At 40.9% G+C, this 15,270-nt stretch overlaps 1 protein-coding gene across 1 annotated transcript; it reads left to right on the top strand.

Annotated features, from left to right (window-relative positions):
- Nucleotides 1-4,352: 4,352 nt before the first annotated feature.
- apcdd1l (adenomatosis polyposis coli down-regulated 1-like) lies at nt 4,353-13,829 on the top strand. Its single transcript, XM_077573629.1, has 4 exons — nt 4,353-4,557; nt 11,193-11,364; nt 11,542-12,061; nt 12,140-13,829. The coding sequence occupies exons 1-4, from the start codon at nt 4,503-4,505 to the stop codon at nt 12,911-12,913; spliced, it is 1,521 nt and encodes a 506-aa protein (XP_077429755.1). The 5' UTR covers nt 4,353-4,502; the 3' UTR covers nt 12,914-13,829.
- Nucleotides 13,830-15,270: the final 1,441 nt, after the last annotated feature.

The following is a 15,270-nucleotide window of genomic DNA, read 5'->3' as shown; positions in this document are numbered from 1 at the left end:
AAAGGAAGTAAAAAAAAAAAAAAAAAAAAAAACGTCACATGATGAAAAGTTGTTTTTTTAATCATGCCAAAAGGGGTTGGCAGTGCTGGACTGGAATTATAACAACATGCGTAACTAATAACTCCAAATTCACTGGAGAGATTATTTTCGGACCCCCACAAACACCAGCCCCCTTTTCTACGAAATATGTCACTGTTGATGTAAAAAAATAATAATCTGTAAGCATCTACACATTAATCACGGTTATGCTCACATGTGCCTTGTTGTAAATACGAGCATGCTTGTGGACTGCGATGTTTACGTGAGTTGCTTAGAGAAAGTTCCACGTTTGTGGGATGATTGTCTTCCCAAATGGAGCAGAAGGAACACGTGGGCCGACGTGTAAACAACACAGAAGAAGAAACAGCAGGACCGATGACAGTCCAGCGGGTCACATTAAAAAAAAAAAGATACATTAAGGCGTTTACGCGTCTATTACTCATTTGCTCCCAAAAACGTTACAAAAACGTTGTATTCTAAATATTGCCATGTTCTCAAAAACATATTTATAATTTTATGCTAGAGCAGAACTCATTTGCTCCCAAAAACGTTATAAAAACGTTCTATTTTAAATAGTGCCATTTTCTCCAAAACATATTTATACGTTTTTTTATGCTAGAGCAGAACTCATTTGCTCCCAAAAACGTATAAAAACGTTCTATTTTAAATATTGCCATTTTCTCTAAAACATATTTATACGTTTTTTATGCTAGAGCACAACTCATTTGCTCCCAAAAATGTATAAAAACGTTTTATTTTAAATATTGCCATTTTCTCTAAAACATATTTATACGTTTTTTTATGCTATAGCACAACTCATTTGCTCCCAAAAACGTATAAAAACGTTCTATTTTAAATATTGCCATTTTCTCCAAAACATATTTATACGTTTTTTTATGCTAGAGCATAACTCATTTGCTCCCAAAAACGTATAAAAACGTTCTATTTTAAATATTGCCATTTTCTCTAAAACATATTTATACGTTTTTTTATGCTAGAGCACAACTCATTTGCTCCCAAAAATGTATAAAAACGTTTTATTTTAAATATTGCCATTTTCTCTAAAACATATTTATACGTTTTTTTATGCTATAGCACAACTCATTTGCTCCCAAAAACGTATAAAAACGTTCTATTTTAAATATTGCCATTTTCTCCAAAACATATTTATACGTTTTTTTATGCTAGAGCATAACTCATTTGCTCCCAAAAACGTATAAAAACGTTCTATTTTAAATATTGCCATTTTCTCTAAAACATATTTATACGTTTTTTTATGCTAGAGCATAACTCATTTGCTCCCAAAAACGTATAAAACGTTCTATTTTAAATATTGCCATTTTCCCCAAAACATATTTATACTTTTTTTTTATGTGTTTTTTTTTATGCTAGAGCATACAGAAGGCTTTGATGCAGCCTCTGACCTGAAGAGGTCACTTAAAGCAATGGTAGTTATTACAAAAAAGGCCAGCAAGTGGCAGCAGAGTGTAAGAGATCAGCCAGGACCATGTTGCAAACAAGCTCTTTTACTCCCATTTCTAAATGGATTTGTGAATAATGATGAAATTGAGCTATAGTCTAATGCTAATTGCTGCAAAGCGGAAACAGATAGAAATATACACTTAAAACATCAATCTACACCTTTATTACATCTCGCCTGGATTATTTGAATGCACTTTATTTCAAATTTTTACTCCGTGTACAGAACTTTGTATCCAGCGACGGTTGTTTTTAAAGTGCTCTCTACAGAGTAAATAAAGTTGAGTGAGTGTGGGGCGAAGAATATTTTTAGTGCTGCAAATCTGCTGTATTAAAAATAAAAAGTGACACAAGTTGCCCGTGATACAGGTTGTTTTGTGTGTGGCACAGCGGACCCCCTTAAGGTCAATTGACGAGGTGCCAGCGCTGCGGTCAGCCCACCCGCCGTAGATGTGCTGCCAAGTCTCGCTTTTGAAGGCCTTCCTCACCTCCGCGGCGGCGGTCAGCAGAGTCAACACAATCGGCGTGACTGAGGCGTTTATGTGGGGCGCTAATAAGGTGCCATATGTTGTGTGTGTGTTGTTTTTTTTTTTTTTTACATCACTTTAACGCAAAAATGTCCACATTTTATTTCTAAAATATCATTGCTGATCATGCTAAAATTTTATTTTAGTACATACTACAACAGTATGCGCCTTTGGACACTCCTGCTTTAATGAATATGTTGTCCTAAGAACAAAATATATTTTCATGTTGCATTTAAGGTTACTTTACTATAGATGGAAAACGGTAAAGATAGCCACATCTCAAATTTCTGTCTCCGCGGAGGTTAATTGGCAACCAATTACATCGCCAGCCACATGAAGACATCACAGGAAAACAAATTGAACAGCAACATCTTGTTCCAGAATTTCCCCCGACGCGCCCAGTGAGCCGCAGACCTCACCGTCAACACTTTTCTCTGCTGGAAGGTTGCTCCAATGTAAACTGCGGATTGTGGAGGAACTGGGACATCTGGACATGTCCAAGCCCGCAACGCCTACTCTGCATCTGAACATGTTTTGTGTGATTTTTTTTTTTTCTAAAATAGCTTGGCTTGGTCAAACTGATTTTTCCATGTTGTTGTTTCTTTTCTTTTTTTTTAACGAGTGAGAAACCATACTTGTTGATTTTAGAATTGACCCCACACGCTTGGAAACGTGATTTGTCCAGGTCATTAGATAATATACATTAAAAATAAATACCAAAATATAATTTTGTAAAAAATGCAAAAAACATTGTCAAGAATAGCTACACAAGTTAAGAAAATGCAAATCCACCAAATTAAAGAAAATTAAATACGAAAGAAAAAAACGCAGCAATACAGACACCATTTTTAAAAAGCAAAAAACTAAAAACAAATTATATCACAAACTGACTAAAAAATATATCAAACATGAAAAACTCCCAAACTCATCGAAAATGCATCCTAAATCTAAAAATGATCAAGACAATTAATTAATTATTTAATTTAGAATTATTTTAGGTAGGTAATATTTATAAAATTCATTAAAGGATCATTGTGCAGTTTGTCACTTTTTTTTTTACTCGCGACTGCCACCTATGGCCCAAAGCGTAACTGCAACATCTGTGTCAGGCTCGTTCATGGCGCGCGTGCGAGTACGTGCGCGATCTTAAAGCGACGGCCACAGTTGACAAATGAAGACATGACTTCAAATGAGGTGAGAAAAACTCCGCCCCTCCCCAAAGAAAATGTGGAGTGTAGTGCAAGGTCACTCTACTACAAAGCGAAGATAAAAGCTGATAGATGCAGTCGGAGAAAAACAGTCAGGGCTCTTCGTACTCATCTGGGCATTGGTGGAGCTTGCGTGATGTAGAAAAAAACTTTTAATATTGCATTTTTAAACTGCACAATGCACATTTAAAAAAATCATGATTCAATTATGTCAACAATGCAATAAAATAATGGTGGCACACAAAATATTTTTTCACTTAGGGGTGTACTCACTTTTGTTGCCAGTGGTTCAGTTATTAATGGCTGTATTTTGAGTTACTTTGAGGGAGCAACAAAGTTACACTGTTACTCTATAGAAGCTGTAGACTTATGTGTTGTCTGCATGGAAATATATAATTAAACACCTGCAGAAATGTTCTCGGTAAACTCACTTTTGTGAGATACTGTATATACACACACTTATAGATATTATATATTGTAGAAGAGTTTTGCGGTTTGGTGATGAAACTTACCAACACGAGTGGAAAATACAATCCAAACTTTTCCCGTCTTTATGGGATCGCTCATACACTACGTAGTTAGAAATCAATTCTTTTCGAAGAGGCGTGGTGAGCAGTGGCTCATTTGCATGAGACAGTTTAGCCAGAAAAGCGAGTAAAAAGAAAAAAGTTCTTGATCCTTGGGTGTTTTGACAAAAGCATGTCACAGACATTAGGACATCTGGGAATGGTTTTAAATAGTGACCAAAAAAGGTATAATATATCATCTGCTTTAACAGTGGAAGTTAGGGGGGGGCTCCATTGCCCTTTTAGCACCTAAACGCTCCCTTGAGCTTTTCATTTAGGAAGTTGAAGGCACACACACACATTGAAAACTTCTCTATCTGCTTCGCTCTCTCTCTCAACCTCGGATGCACACATGCACCCTCCCCCCATCACATTCTACTCCTCCTCACACACACACATCGAGTGGAAGCCAGCCACTGTGTGCCGCACACTCACGAGGAGAGCCCCCAGTGTGGAGATGCTGCATGCCCGCTGACAATTTTGCCACCAGAGCATGGAAGCCAACAGGCGGACTTAAAAAAAAAAAAAAAAAAAAAAAAAAAAAGAAACAGCGTGCGTAGGATTACGGGAGCACTTGATGCGTGTTCGTGTCATGGTGACAGCTCACGTGATTGTCTGCTGCTGACGGGAGCTTCTCCGAGTTCTGGGATCTAAAAGAGTTGCGCGTTGAGAAGGCAGCGATCATGTCAAAGGGACGCTCGGCACACGCGCTCGGGGGGGTCTGCTTGATTTGGCAAGGTGAGTGCAAAGGGGGAATTGGGAGGAGATGGGGTTAGCATCTTTTTTACAACAAATGATCAGCGTTTTATTGACCTTTAGTAAGCCAAGCACATTATTCAAATTGGGAAAAGCTAACGACAAACCACCAAACAAAAGTAACAAAAATTATATATAGTGAAATAATGATTTTTTTCCCCCCCAACCAAGATTAACTCACAAACGCACATATTGTTAAATCTGTGCTTGTTTTGACGACAAAATGGAATTCTGTTTGTCTGAATGGCAACAGGTGGAAAGCAGGCTAATTATACATTCTGCCATCTAGTGGAAAAGTAACGAATTGTTGCTTGTCACCATACGTCGTTAGAATAGCTGGACATTAAAAACACGCTGTAAAACTATTACTGATATAGTAATCGCCTAAATTACTACTTCAACCTCTAAGACAAACTACAATGCCAAAAACAATGACAGTACATATAATTTAAATTACAAAAATCTGTCCACACTGCCTTGTTTGTTTAAAAAAAAAAAAAAAAACAGCCACAAAAGCTCACACAAATGAAGTGCGTTTTAAAGCTCATTTACATGCATGCCAAGCCTCTAGGTGGCAGTAGACAAATATTGTTCGTCTCAACGTCACTTCCACAATGCGTCACGTCACATAAGTACTGATGGTCAGCGCAAACGATTTATTTTAAATTTTTTTAAAATAAAACAAACATGTTAACACAATACAAACAATGAGTGAGTACATTATAAAGGAACGCAGAAGATAAATACAAATACAATACAAAATTAAGTAGGGCAAAAACAAAAATGCAGCAGCGATCATCCGTAAATGGCTAACAAGCTAGGCTAAACTTAGCTCCGCCCCAACATACAAACGTCTTACTCGCTCAGTTGAGGTGTAAAACTCCAACATACTTCCCCGACAACAATTTATACTTCCCTATATCAGGCAGTGCCATTTTGTGGGATCTTAATGTATTATAATCAGAAAGAACACAATAATGACGGCAGGCGAGTTGTTGTCAAGCGAACAGCTGGGGATACACGAAGAAGAGTTTTTCAACTAGCTGCAGTAATATTAGTTCAAGGCAGAGGATGAAGAATATATACCTGAGTATTGATATATCTTCTGTCTACATGTTTTATGGACCATTTGTGTTCAATTAAATGTCGCTTATAGGATTAACTATACCACAACAATGCTAGTTTTGTTAGCAATCTATATCGTTTTGCATTGTATATTAGCATTAAGATTGCGGATTGTGTCAGATAAACAGCTGCTGTTAAGTTCGATGCCGCCATCTAGTGCTCGTTACTAAAATTGTTGCTAGCACCTCAAGGTAAAAAAAAAAAAAAGTTCTTGATCTTGAAAAACTCGGATGTTGGGTCACATGTAAGCCAAAGAACAACCCCCGAAATGTCAAAGTGTTTTGTTTTTTTTAACCTCCTACTAATGACCTGCAGGTATATTATCATTATTAGTCATAGTCAGACAATGTCCTAGTGTTGATTTCATGCGCATGCGAGTGCGTAAAGGAAGAAAGAAAGGCCCCTGAAGCATGTCAGGTCCCCGAACTTGGCGAGGATTATGTCGCACACAACCACTCGTTAATCACAAGGAAGCGATTAAGCAATTTGTCAGTATTCAAACGGGTCCCCATCCAACCAAAACACAAGCTGCCACTGGTGAATGCTGGCTCTGTGTCTTCAAAGGCAAAAGGAGGAGGAGGAAGAGGAGGCTTCTTCTTCTTCTTCTTCTTCTCCGGCAGCTGCCTTCGAACAATGGGCAGCTTCGGAGCAGGCGAGCGTGGCCCTGGAACTAATGTTGCTATTATGTTAATGGTTGGAATAACAGGAGGCGGACATTACGGAGCCTCTGCACCCCCCCATGGGTCGCTGAACATCAGGGCTGGTTATGGGTGACGGCTCAGAGGCGGATAGGAGGAGACGTCCACCCAGGTGCAATCATCAGATCCCCCACCCCTCGCACTAAGAAGGCCGCCCCCTTCTCAGCCCCCATGATGGCTGGCAGAGTGTTTTCTTTCGAAATCGCGAAGAAGACAAGCGAGGCCGAGCTTCTGAACCTCCGCAGATGCTCAGAAAAGAGGAAAAGATGGTAAACATTTAGAAAATGGAGGCAGACAAGTTGTTAAAGGGCCCCGCCAAAAAAACTCAAGATGTTTTTTTTTTGCCGTTCTAGAATAAAGTGTAATTGCACATCCACTACAGTAGGTGGCAATGGCGCTCTCAGTGCCAGAGAGTGTAGAAGGAGTAGCACTAAGGAACTTTTCAACCTTAATAAAATATTTTCATAACTCTTCTGGTGAAACATTCAAAAATAGTGGAATTGTAAGCAACTTTGAGGAGGATGGTAGGAACACTGCCACACAAAAAAACTACAAATGTGCTGACTGCTTTATGGCATAGGTCACTTCCCCCTTTCCCCATGCGTTACAAAGACAGAAGTCAATTTGAACGTCAACACTCGCTGGCGTGAGCCCAAAAACGATGCAATGCGCTGCTTGTCCTTATGGGAAATGTGGTCTTCCTTCAGGCATAACATTACCGTTTCTTCGTGTTTCTTCTGCTAGGTTAAACTATTTTAAACTATCTTATTTGACAACCTATAAATATTAATTTCATAATGACAAACCCAATCGAGGGTTTTAGAAAGCCTTTGTCCGTGGAAGCCCGGTGGCCACGTGCAAAACAGGAGCCAGAATTTGACATCCAGCGGGCAAAGCCACGCAGAGCTCTCGTGTAAATAAACCAGAGTTTGGGATGAAACGCTCAAAGTGTGATGAAAAGACAACAGCGGCCGTCCGCTTGCTCTCCCCGCGGACGCATGACCCAAGTTAGAATAACAACGCCGAGCGGCGGCGCTTTGAAAAGATCAACTTGACCTCGGCCTGACTTACACAAATGAGAAGGGAGGGACAATGGGCACCGTTTGTATCACAAGTCCTTTGTGTCTACCTCGCTTTGCATTTACACAATCAGAGCCATTTTGGCAAGTGCAAGTTTGATGGAAGGAGTCTCTTTGTTGTTCCTTTTTGAACATGATGTCTTTATTTACTATAAACAGGTTTGGAGTTGATTTCTCTGAGGGTGTATGTGGCTGTTTCAATTCTGACCAGGACCTTTCACCGAAACTAAGCTAATGTTCGCTGCTGAGGATTAATGAATAAGTCAGTGATGTTATAACCTTTAACGCTTTAGTTTTTAAGGGAAAATAATAGAGCTAATGTGTAAAATAAATACATTAAAAAAAGGCATTCCTAAAAATAAAAAAAATAATAAAAAAAAATAAATATATATAATTTATTTTATTTTTCATTGCCTTTTTCACCCCTTTCCCTCCCAAAAAGGTAATAGTAACAGTATTTTTTTTTGTCATCTCCTGTTCCCCCCCCCCCCCCCCCCAAAAAATGAAGATTTTTATTAAAGTTGAGGTGTTTTGTACAATTTTAGCGTTTCAGGTTATTTTGTCACTTATGTCGATTTTTGTCATTTTTTAGGATGAAACTGAATGCAGACATCGAAAACGTAAAAATAGGAAAAAATGAAGGAAAAAATGGACAAAAGTGTTTTTCACATACCGACGATTTGTTGAGGGGAAAAGCACCTCCAGTTTTATCTTTGTGAGCTGTTGAAAAAAATAGAAAGGCTGAAAAAAGATCCATCAAAACAAACATTTAAAAAAAAGTTTTTATCTCCAAAAGACTGAAATTCAATTGAATGAGTAACATTCTTCTTGAAATCTAAACTTTCATGCAGTCATACCATAGCGGTGTTATATTTCTTAACCCACAAATATGCCCGTTTTATGCAACTATTTTCCATACAAAATTTTAAGAAAAAGTTTTCTTCTGAAACATCATGAGATTAGACTACAGACTACTAAGGCATCATTATGTTTTAATTTAGAGAGCAACTATAATAAATAAATAAAAAAAGTCCTTGTTAGTACAGTAAGTACTCATACAAGATGTTGTAGGGAAACGTAGTACACAGCAAGTCATGCATCACCACAGATTATGGATCAAAGAGTCAAGATAGGAGATCACGTAGTGAACAAAAGCCCCCCAGAGACGTTCGCTCCACTGCAAGGAGCTCACGAGATAAACCGTGACAAATAGCAAGATAAGCAATGAGGACCGACATGCTTCTTTTGTTTCTTTTGGACCGAGCGCTGTGAGAAACAACTCCGCAGACACCTCTTGCGTGTGCGTACACACATACAAAATGGTGGAATATGCCAATCTGGAGGAGACACACACAAATTCAAACACTCAATTTCAAGATAGACGGCACGAAAACTACGACTATTAACAATTTTTTTCCTCAAACACATTCGATTATTCTGCTGTCGTTTATTTATTTTCTCTTCCGTGCCATCTTGACATCGTTCATAAGAAAAAACATCCACGCAGACGCACGCAGCTGTTCCATTTTCTTCAACAAAGACAGCACCTGCATCACATGTTAGCGGTTGACCTATGAACCGCAGCAGGAAGGAGTTATTTATAGACTATTTGGTGAGAGGAACTGATTGCTGAATGGAACACGGATGACAAGGAGGTGCACATGAAGAGTTGAAGACTGTCGTGGAAATACAAATCAAGTCAGATGCTGTTCGACTAGCTGAGTAGGAAATGAACCGAAAAAGTTGCCCTCATCTCCTCCAAATGGAGTCGCGGGTCGCATATTGCGCATTACGGCGTCGTCTCATTTGTGGTTGACCGAGGCTCTTTTTTGTAGAGTAATACTTAAAATCTCTCAATGAGCAATTTTGTTTTACTAAGCTCTTTGCTTTTACGAGTTCCTTTCTTTCTTGTTCTGTTGTAAATGCAACCATATGCAGCACTGGATTAAGATCCAAAAGAGGGAATGACACATGACCTCGGGAAACACTCCATACAATTTCATGCTTTTGGCACAAACAACATACTTAAATTTAGCCCCATATGACGACACGGTACTTTTTTTTGGCACTCTGTTCATACACTATCGTGACCACTTGGACAACATGTAGCATGCAGCTTCAGACCATGGTTAACATGAAACAGACCTGCCGGGCCACTTTTAAGTCATTTGTATAAATACGTCATATTTTAAATATTACCATGCTCCCAAAGACGGATTTATAAATTTTTTATGTTTTTTTTAATTTTATGATAGAGCATAGCCTTCAGAAGGCTTTGATGCAGCCTCTGAACTGAAGAGAACGCTTGAAGCAATGGTAGTTATTACACAAACGGCCAGCAGGTGGCAAGAGAGTACAAGAGATCAACCAGGGCCATGCTGCAACAAAGCTGTTACCCCCACTGTTTTTAAACAGATTTGTGAATAATGATGAAATTTGCTAATTGCTGTAAAACGGAAAGTAATAAAGAAAATAAAGAAATCAGTTCAGTTGATTTTGCTCCCACTAAATTGTGCATCAAAAACAAAATCATGTGCAAGTACAGCGGGTAAGGAAGCAATAAATAATATATTTTTTTTTAAAACACATATTGACGAGTACAAATAAGTCAAACAAAAATCTGAATTGCAGTTGGAATTTTTCCCGCAAGAGAGTGTGCATCATTCCTCAACGGAAAAATGTGAGCCTACATCATAAACGTTTCAATATTCCTTAATCCTGCGAGAGAGTAAAAAGATCTGATGCTCATCCAAAGATTTAACAGTTGACACCTCGTCAGCTCAATGCGGGTCAAAGTGCATGTGAAGTCACAAGGGAGGAACTGTGGGCATAAAGCTGTCACAATATGATGACCCTCGGAATTGGAATCCTCAGAAAGAGCTCGGCGAGATGATGACAGCAAAAAAGAAATCACATAATTGCACGTGGAGAACAAGCGGTCGGTGTGTGAGAACACGCCGCCTTGTTGCAAAACCGCAAGGACGCAATCAGAAAATCCTTTTTGTCTCCATCTCGGCTGAAACCTGATCTTTGCTTAGAGTCTCAAGACACAACTTTGAGCACGCAGAAGCCGAGAGCGCATTTATGCAGCGAGAGAAAGCACAAGTCAAACAAATTGACAGTATCCGACGATCGATGGGAACAACGTTACTCTCTCAGTGTTCGCGGAGGTGGGAAGGAAACGGGACGGGAGCTTTCAGCTATTGTCACCCAGATGGTTTTCATTGTGGCCGACTGCCTCTCTCGGAAGTGAACGGGGCCACCACCTTGCAACTACAGCAAACTCACCGTACGGAAAATAACATACTTATTGGAATTGGATAATAACGTCGCTGTCATGCAGAAAGGCTGTATGTCCAAATGGTCTATGTCCACGTTTGGACGGGTAGCAAAGTCGGCCACGTTGGTCAAGCACTGGAATTTGCCCTAAATGGACTATCAAACCAGAAAGGCCTAGTTTTTGTTCAATTTCAAGCATAACTTGACTTTTTTCAGGCATTCTATTGTGTTGGAAGCCCACCCCCAATTTTGGAAGGCGGGGGGTTGTGTTGAGGAAACCTAAAATACATTACCTCCAGGATAAAACACACTTGCAAAAACCAACAGCTTATTAACTACACTGAAGCTATTCCAAATCAATGATTCCAAGAAATATCAATGATCAAAGCTCATGGGTTCATCAGATGAATTAATTGCCGTCACTTCTACTTCCTAGTTGCATTGATGGCTGCGACGAGGAGTAAAGTCTGGGAGGTGCCCACAACCTCCTCCAACGTCAGCGAAAGCCTGCAATGGCAGCCCCACTGCCACTACCGCCACCATCAGGACAGAGTGAGAATCACAGCAGAAATGCCGCCAAGGCTGGATGGCACCTGGCTGTCAACAAGGTCAACTTTTGTCAAACACGGTGAAACCTAAGAAGGCAAACAGTGCAGGAGTTTCTTGCTTTACCACAGAGTTCAGTTATTTTAATAAATGTTATACCTCTCAAAAAGAATCACTGAACTAAACAATCAAGAGGCTTAAAATATCTCACCTGATAACTTCTAACCTACTATTTTCAGATGTGAAGTTCGTCCAGGTCCGGAGTTCCTCACCCGTTCCTACACCTTCCACCCCAGTCGTCACTTCCAGGCGCTGCAGCACTACTATGCTGACAGTGGGTGCGAGAATCCCGCCTACTCCCTGGCGATCCGAGGCAGGCTCCGCATTCGCCAAGCCTCCTGGATCACCCGCGGAGCCACCGAAGCCGACCATAACCTCAGCGGGGTGGCCATCGTCGTCCACAGCTTAGCGGCCAAGCAGAAGCTGACCTCCAGGCTGCCTCCATCCTGCGTGGGTCCGAGCCTGGCTCGGCTGCTTCCTGGGAAGCCGCAGGACCTTTACAATACCCGGGCGGGAAGAGGGTGCCTGGAGGCTATGGGCTTTTCCATGATGGAACTGGATTTGGTTAGGGTGGAGACGCAGCAACGCGACCATGGGGAGAAAATCCAAACGCTCTTCTTGGGGGACATACACACCGACTGGACCCAAAGAACTCACTATAGACCGACAGGGTATCAGCAGCCCCTGCAGAGTGCCATGGTGAGTTTTAATGCCAACTATAAATGTTTTAAGTCTCCAGTACCGCCATGCGAATTATTCTTCCATTAATCCTTTCAGCATCACATTCATCCCTGCCTGGTGTGTGCCCTGGTGTACCGCTCCACAGAACAACGGCCCCCAGTTATACCCCGCCAAACCCAAACCCCTGTTTCCTTGTCCGGACGCTGGGTAAGCCAACAGTGTGAGACCCGTCCCACCGTTCTGTTCCTCACCAGAGAGTTCCACTTTGATCCTGATCAACAAGCGTGGGAGGGGATCTACCGCCACTACTCTGACCCCCTCTGCTCCCAGAACACCTTCACCCTGAGAGCTTCGGGTCACTACGCTCAGGGAAACCCTTCAGTCAAAGTACCGGGAGCCACAGAGTTTGTCTTTAAGGTGACTGAAGTGAGGGTGACGGCTGAAGATGAGTCCACAGCAAAGTTGTTGAACAGGACAAAGCCTGGGAAGTGCGGGCAGGCCGGAGAGTGGAAGGTCGGAGCGGAGCAGGGCCTGAGTACCACGCACGGGTGCACGGTTCTTGGCATCAAGCTACCACATAAGGAGTACGAGCTTTTCAAGGTTGAGCTGGACCACAGGAGACACCCGCTGCTGTATGTTGGCGAGAGACCGACGGATGGTTCCAGCCCAGACCGTCCGATGAGGAGGGCCACTTCCTTTCAGGCTCCCTTAAAGCTATGCAGTGCCACCGAGAGACAGCCCCCCAGTCGCTATGGTTCAGGGTTCAAAAGCAAACAAGTCCAGGTGGATACCAACGGGACTGGGAGGCTAACACAGATCCTTTTGGTGGTCCTTGGATCTGCTCTGTGCAGCTGGAATTGGGTATTTTAGAGACTTGGCACATTGATGGTTCTCCCTCGTTACAAGACTTTCAGGGGAACCAAATGGACAGCATAGTGGTACCTTGATTTTCAAGTTATGTGCCATAACTTGGTTAATATTTTTTCTTTGTGTTGTGTGCCCAAATTTGATTTCTGAGCTTCAGATATGCCGTTGTTGGAGTGAAGTTAAATAATTGAAGCAAGGAGAGTCACAAATTAGGTTTTGGCGGACTGGAACAAATTAATAGCATTTCAATTCATTTCAATGTGGAAAAGTGATTTAATACTGTACAAATTGAGCTGTGACCTTGTTCATGGAAGAAATTATACTTGTAAGTCATGGTACCACGGTATATATATTTTTTAAATATATTTTTATCCACTCCCTATGTTGGACTTCCAATGGTGCCTTTAGATTCCCTTCAAGGATCCTAAGCTACAGTTCCAGTTCTACTTAAAACTAATATGCACATAAAGTATGCAAAAAAAAAAAAAAAAAAAGATTCTACCCTCGTTTTGTGGAAAATGTTTTCATGTAATGCCATCATGACAAATCAAGATGACTGTTGAAATGAGAATCAACAGAGCGCTCCTTTCGAGCCAGGATGCAGTAGAACTAATGCACTTTGTACAGACTATTGTTTATACTGGAAAGAAAAGCAGCCAACAAGTAGAAATTCTATAATCAGTTCTAACAGCTACCGTCCTTTTAGGTCCAAGTCGACTTAGTGGCATAAGATGTTGCTCTTCTTTTAAAAGCCTTTAAGCTTTCAGTGTAAACGCGTCCAATATTTATTTCATCGGCATATATGCAGTATATAGATACTGTAAGTTTTTCTGAATGACTTTTGTAAGATTTTTTATATTTTTTTGTAAAGACACTACCAGAAGTCATTCATTTCTTTTTGCATTAAAAGCGGCTTTTTCCATAACGTGTGTCTTCATGAATCTTCAAATTTTGGAGCTAAATGCTACTTCCATGAGATTCTGACGAATGAATACAGATTCTGAGGTATAGGACGGACGTCTGTTGCTGCAGTGGAGATTTAACCAAAAAATTGGATCATGCCATAGACTATCACAAACGCACGACCCATCCAGGTCATAATAACAGTTACGCATGGCGAGGTATTCTTATGCCAATGTGCAAACCAGTTCAACACGCACATTTGCAAACCAATGAACTTCTGTATATGTGAAATACAGCAGAGACTTCTATAGATTAGGTTGACGTTTAACAACTTAGTAATGATGACCAGGTACTCAAAGTAGAGAAAATTAGTGACGTTGCAGGATATCCGCATTGCATGTTACAGTACGATTTCTACCCCATCATGTCAACAAATACTTGACAAACAGCTCGACAAGCGAAAATAAAACGTCAACAGTGTGAATATTATACACACAGAACAGTCTTACATTGGATGCAAAGAGGCTTTGCAAAGGCAGGAGCTGTGAAGTCAACATATTTTTATGTGTTATGGCTGAAAGAAGTGAAGCATTATGATTCATGGAACCATATTACCCAGTTGGAAAACACCTGTCTCCATAAAATAATTCCAGGCTCCTCAGTTCAGACCAATAACACTTTTTTTTTTTTTTTTAAAGACGATGGGCAAGGAACAATGATGTTTTGGGGGCGGATTTGGGAGAAAAACACACAATTTTGTCCTCACAATAATCTGTACAATCATTTAAGATATGATCAAATGTAGTGAACAGAGAGAGAAAGTGCAAACTACTCCTTTCCAGATGCGCCATACTGTTCCTATTAAATTGTGCGAGAATGGCGATGGCAGCTGCGAAGCTCATGAGGTCATCCTTCAAACTTGGATGGGAAATATCAGTCTGGAAGCCCCCCAAGACCAAAAAGCTTGAGCACAGATCAAGAGAAAAGGGAGATCAGAGGCTTGCGGGAGGGGTTCGGGAAGGGGGGGGGGTGTATAAGCCTTCAGATACTGTCAGACCCCCGATGAGGACCGCGAGGAGGTTTTCATTGTCTTTTCTTGTGGTTTGTGTCAAGAGGCAGGAAGGAGCGCCCGGCGGCCTGTTAGCAATCAGGCCTCACAGGACTGCTGAGTGAGTCCATTCAACGAGCGAAGCGCAACATAAAACAGACCTGATTTAGTACGTGTGTCAAAACAGCAAAGTATGACTGCATTTGGAGGAAGTTCATCATAATGGAGAAAGGAAAAGTGCTGATGAGATTTCAAGATTGATCCGCACTTAAGCCGTTACTCTTCCTATAGACAAAAAAAAACGAAAGATCTTGTGATAACCTTGCCTCTGAACTCGTGGCTTGCATAGCATTGGTGGTGCACCAGTTAGCAATATGCTAATAGCATCTTTCCCTGGCACACAAATTAA

The sequence above is a fragment of the Vanacampus margaritifer genome, chromosome 8, assembly GCF_051991255.1.
Source record: "Vanacampus margaritifer isolate UIUO_Vmar chromosome 8, RoL_Vmar_1.0, whole genome shotgun sequence".
Lineage (NCBI taxonomy): Eukaryota > Metazoa > Chordata > Actinopteri > Syngnathiformes > Syngnathidae > Vanacampus > Vanacampus margaritifer.
This window is presented reverse-complemented; position numbering and strand designations above follow the sequence as displayed.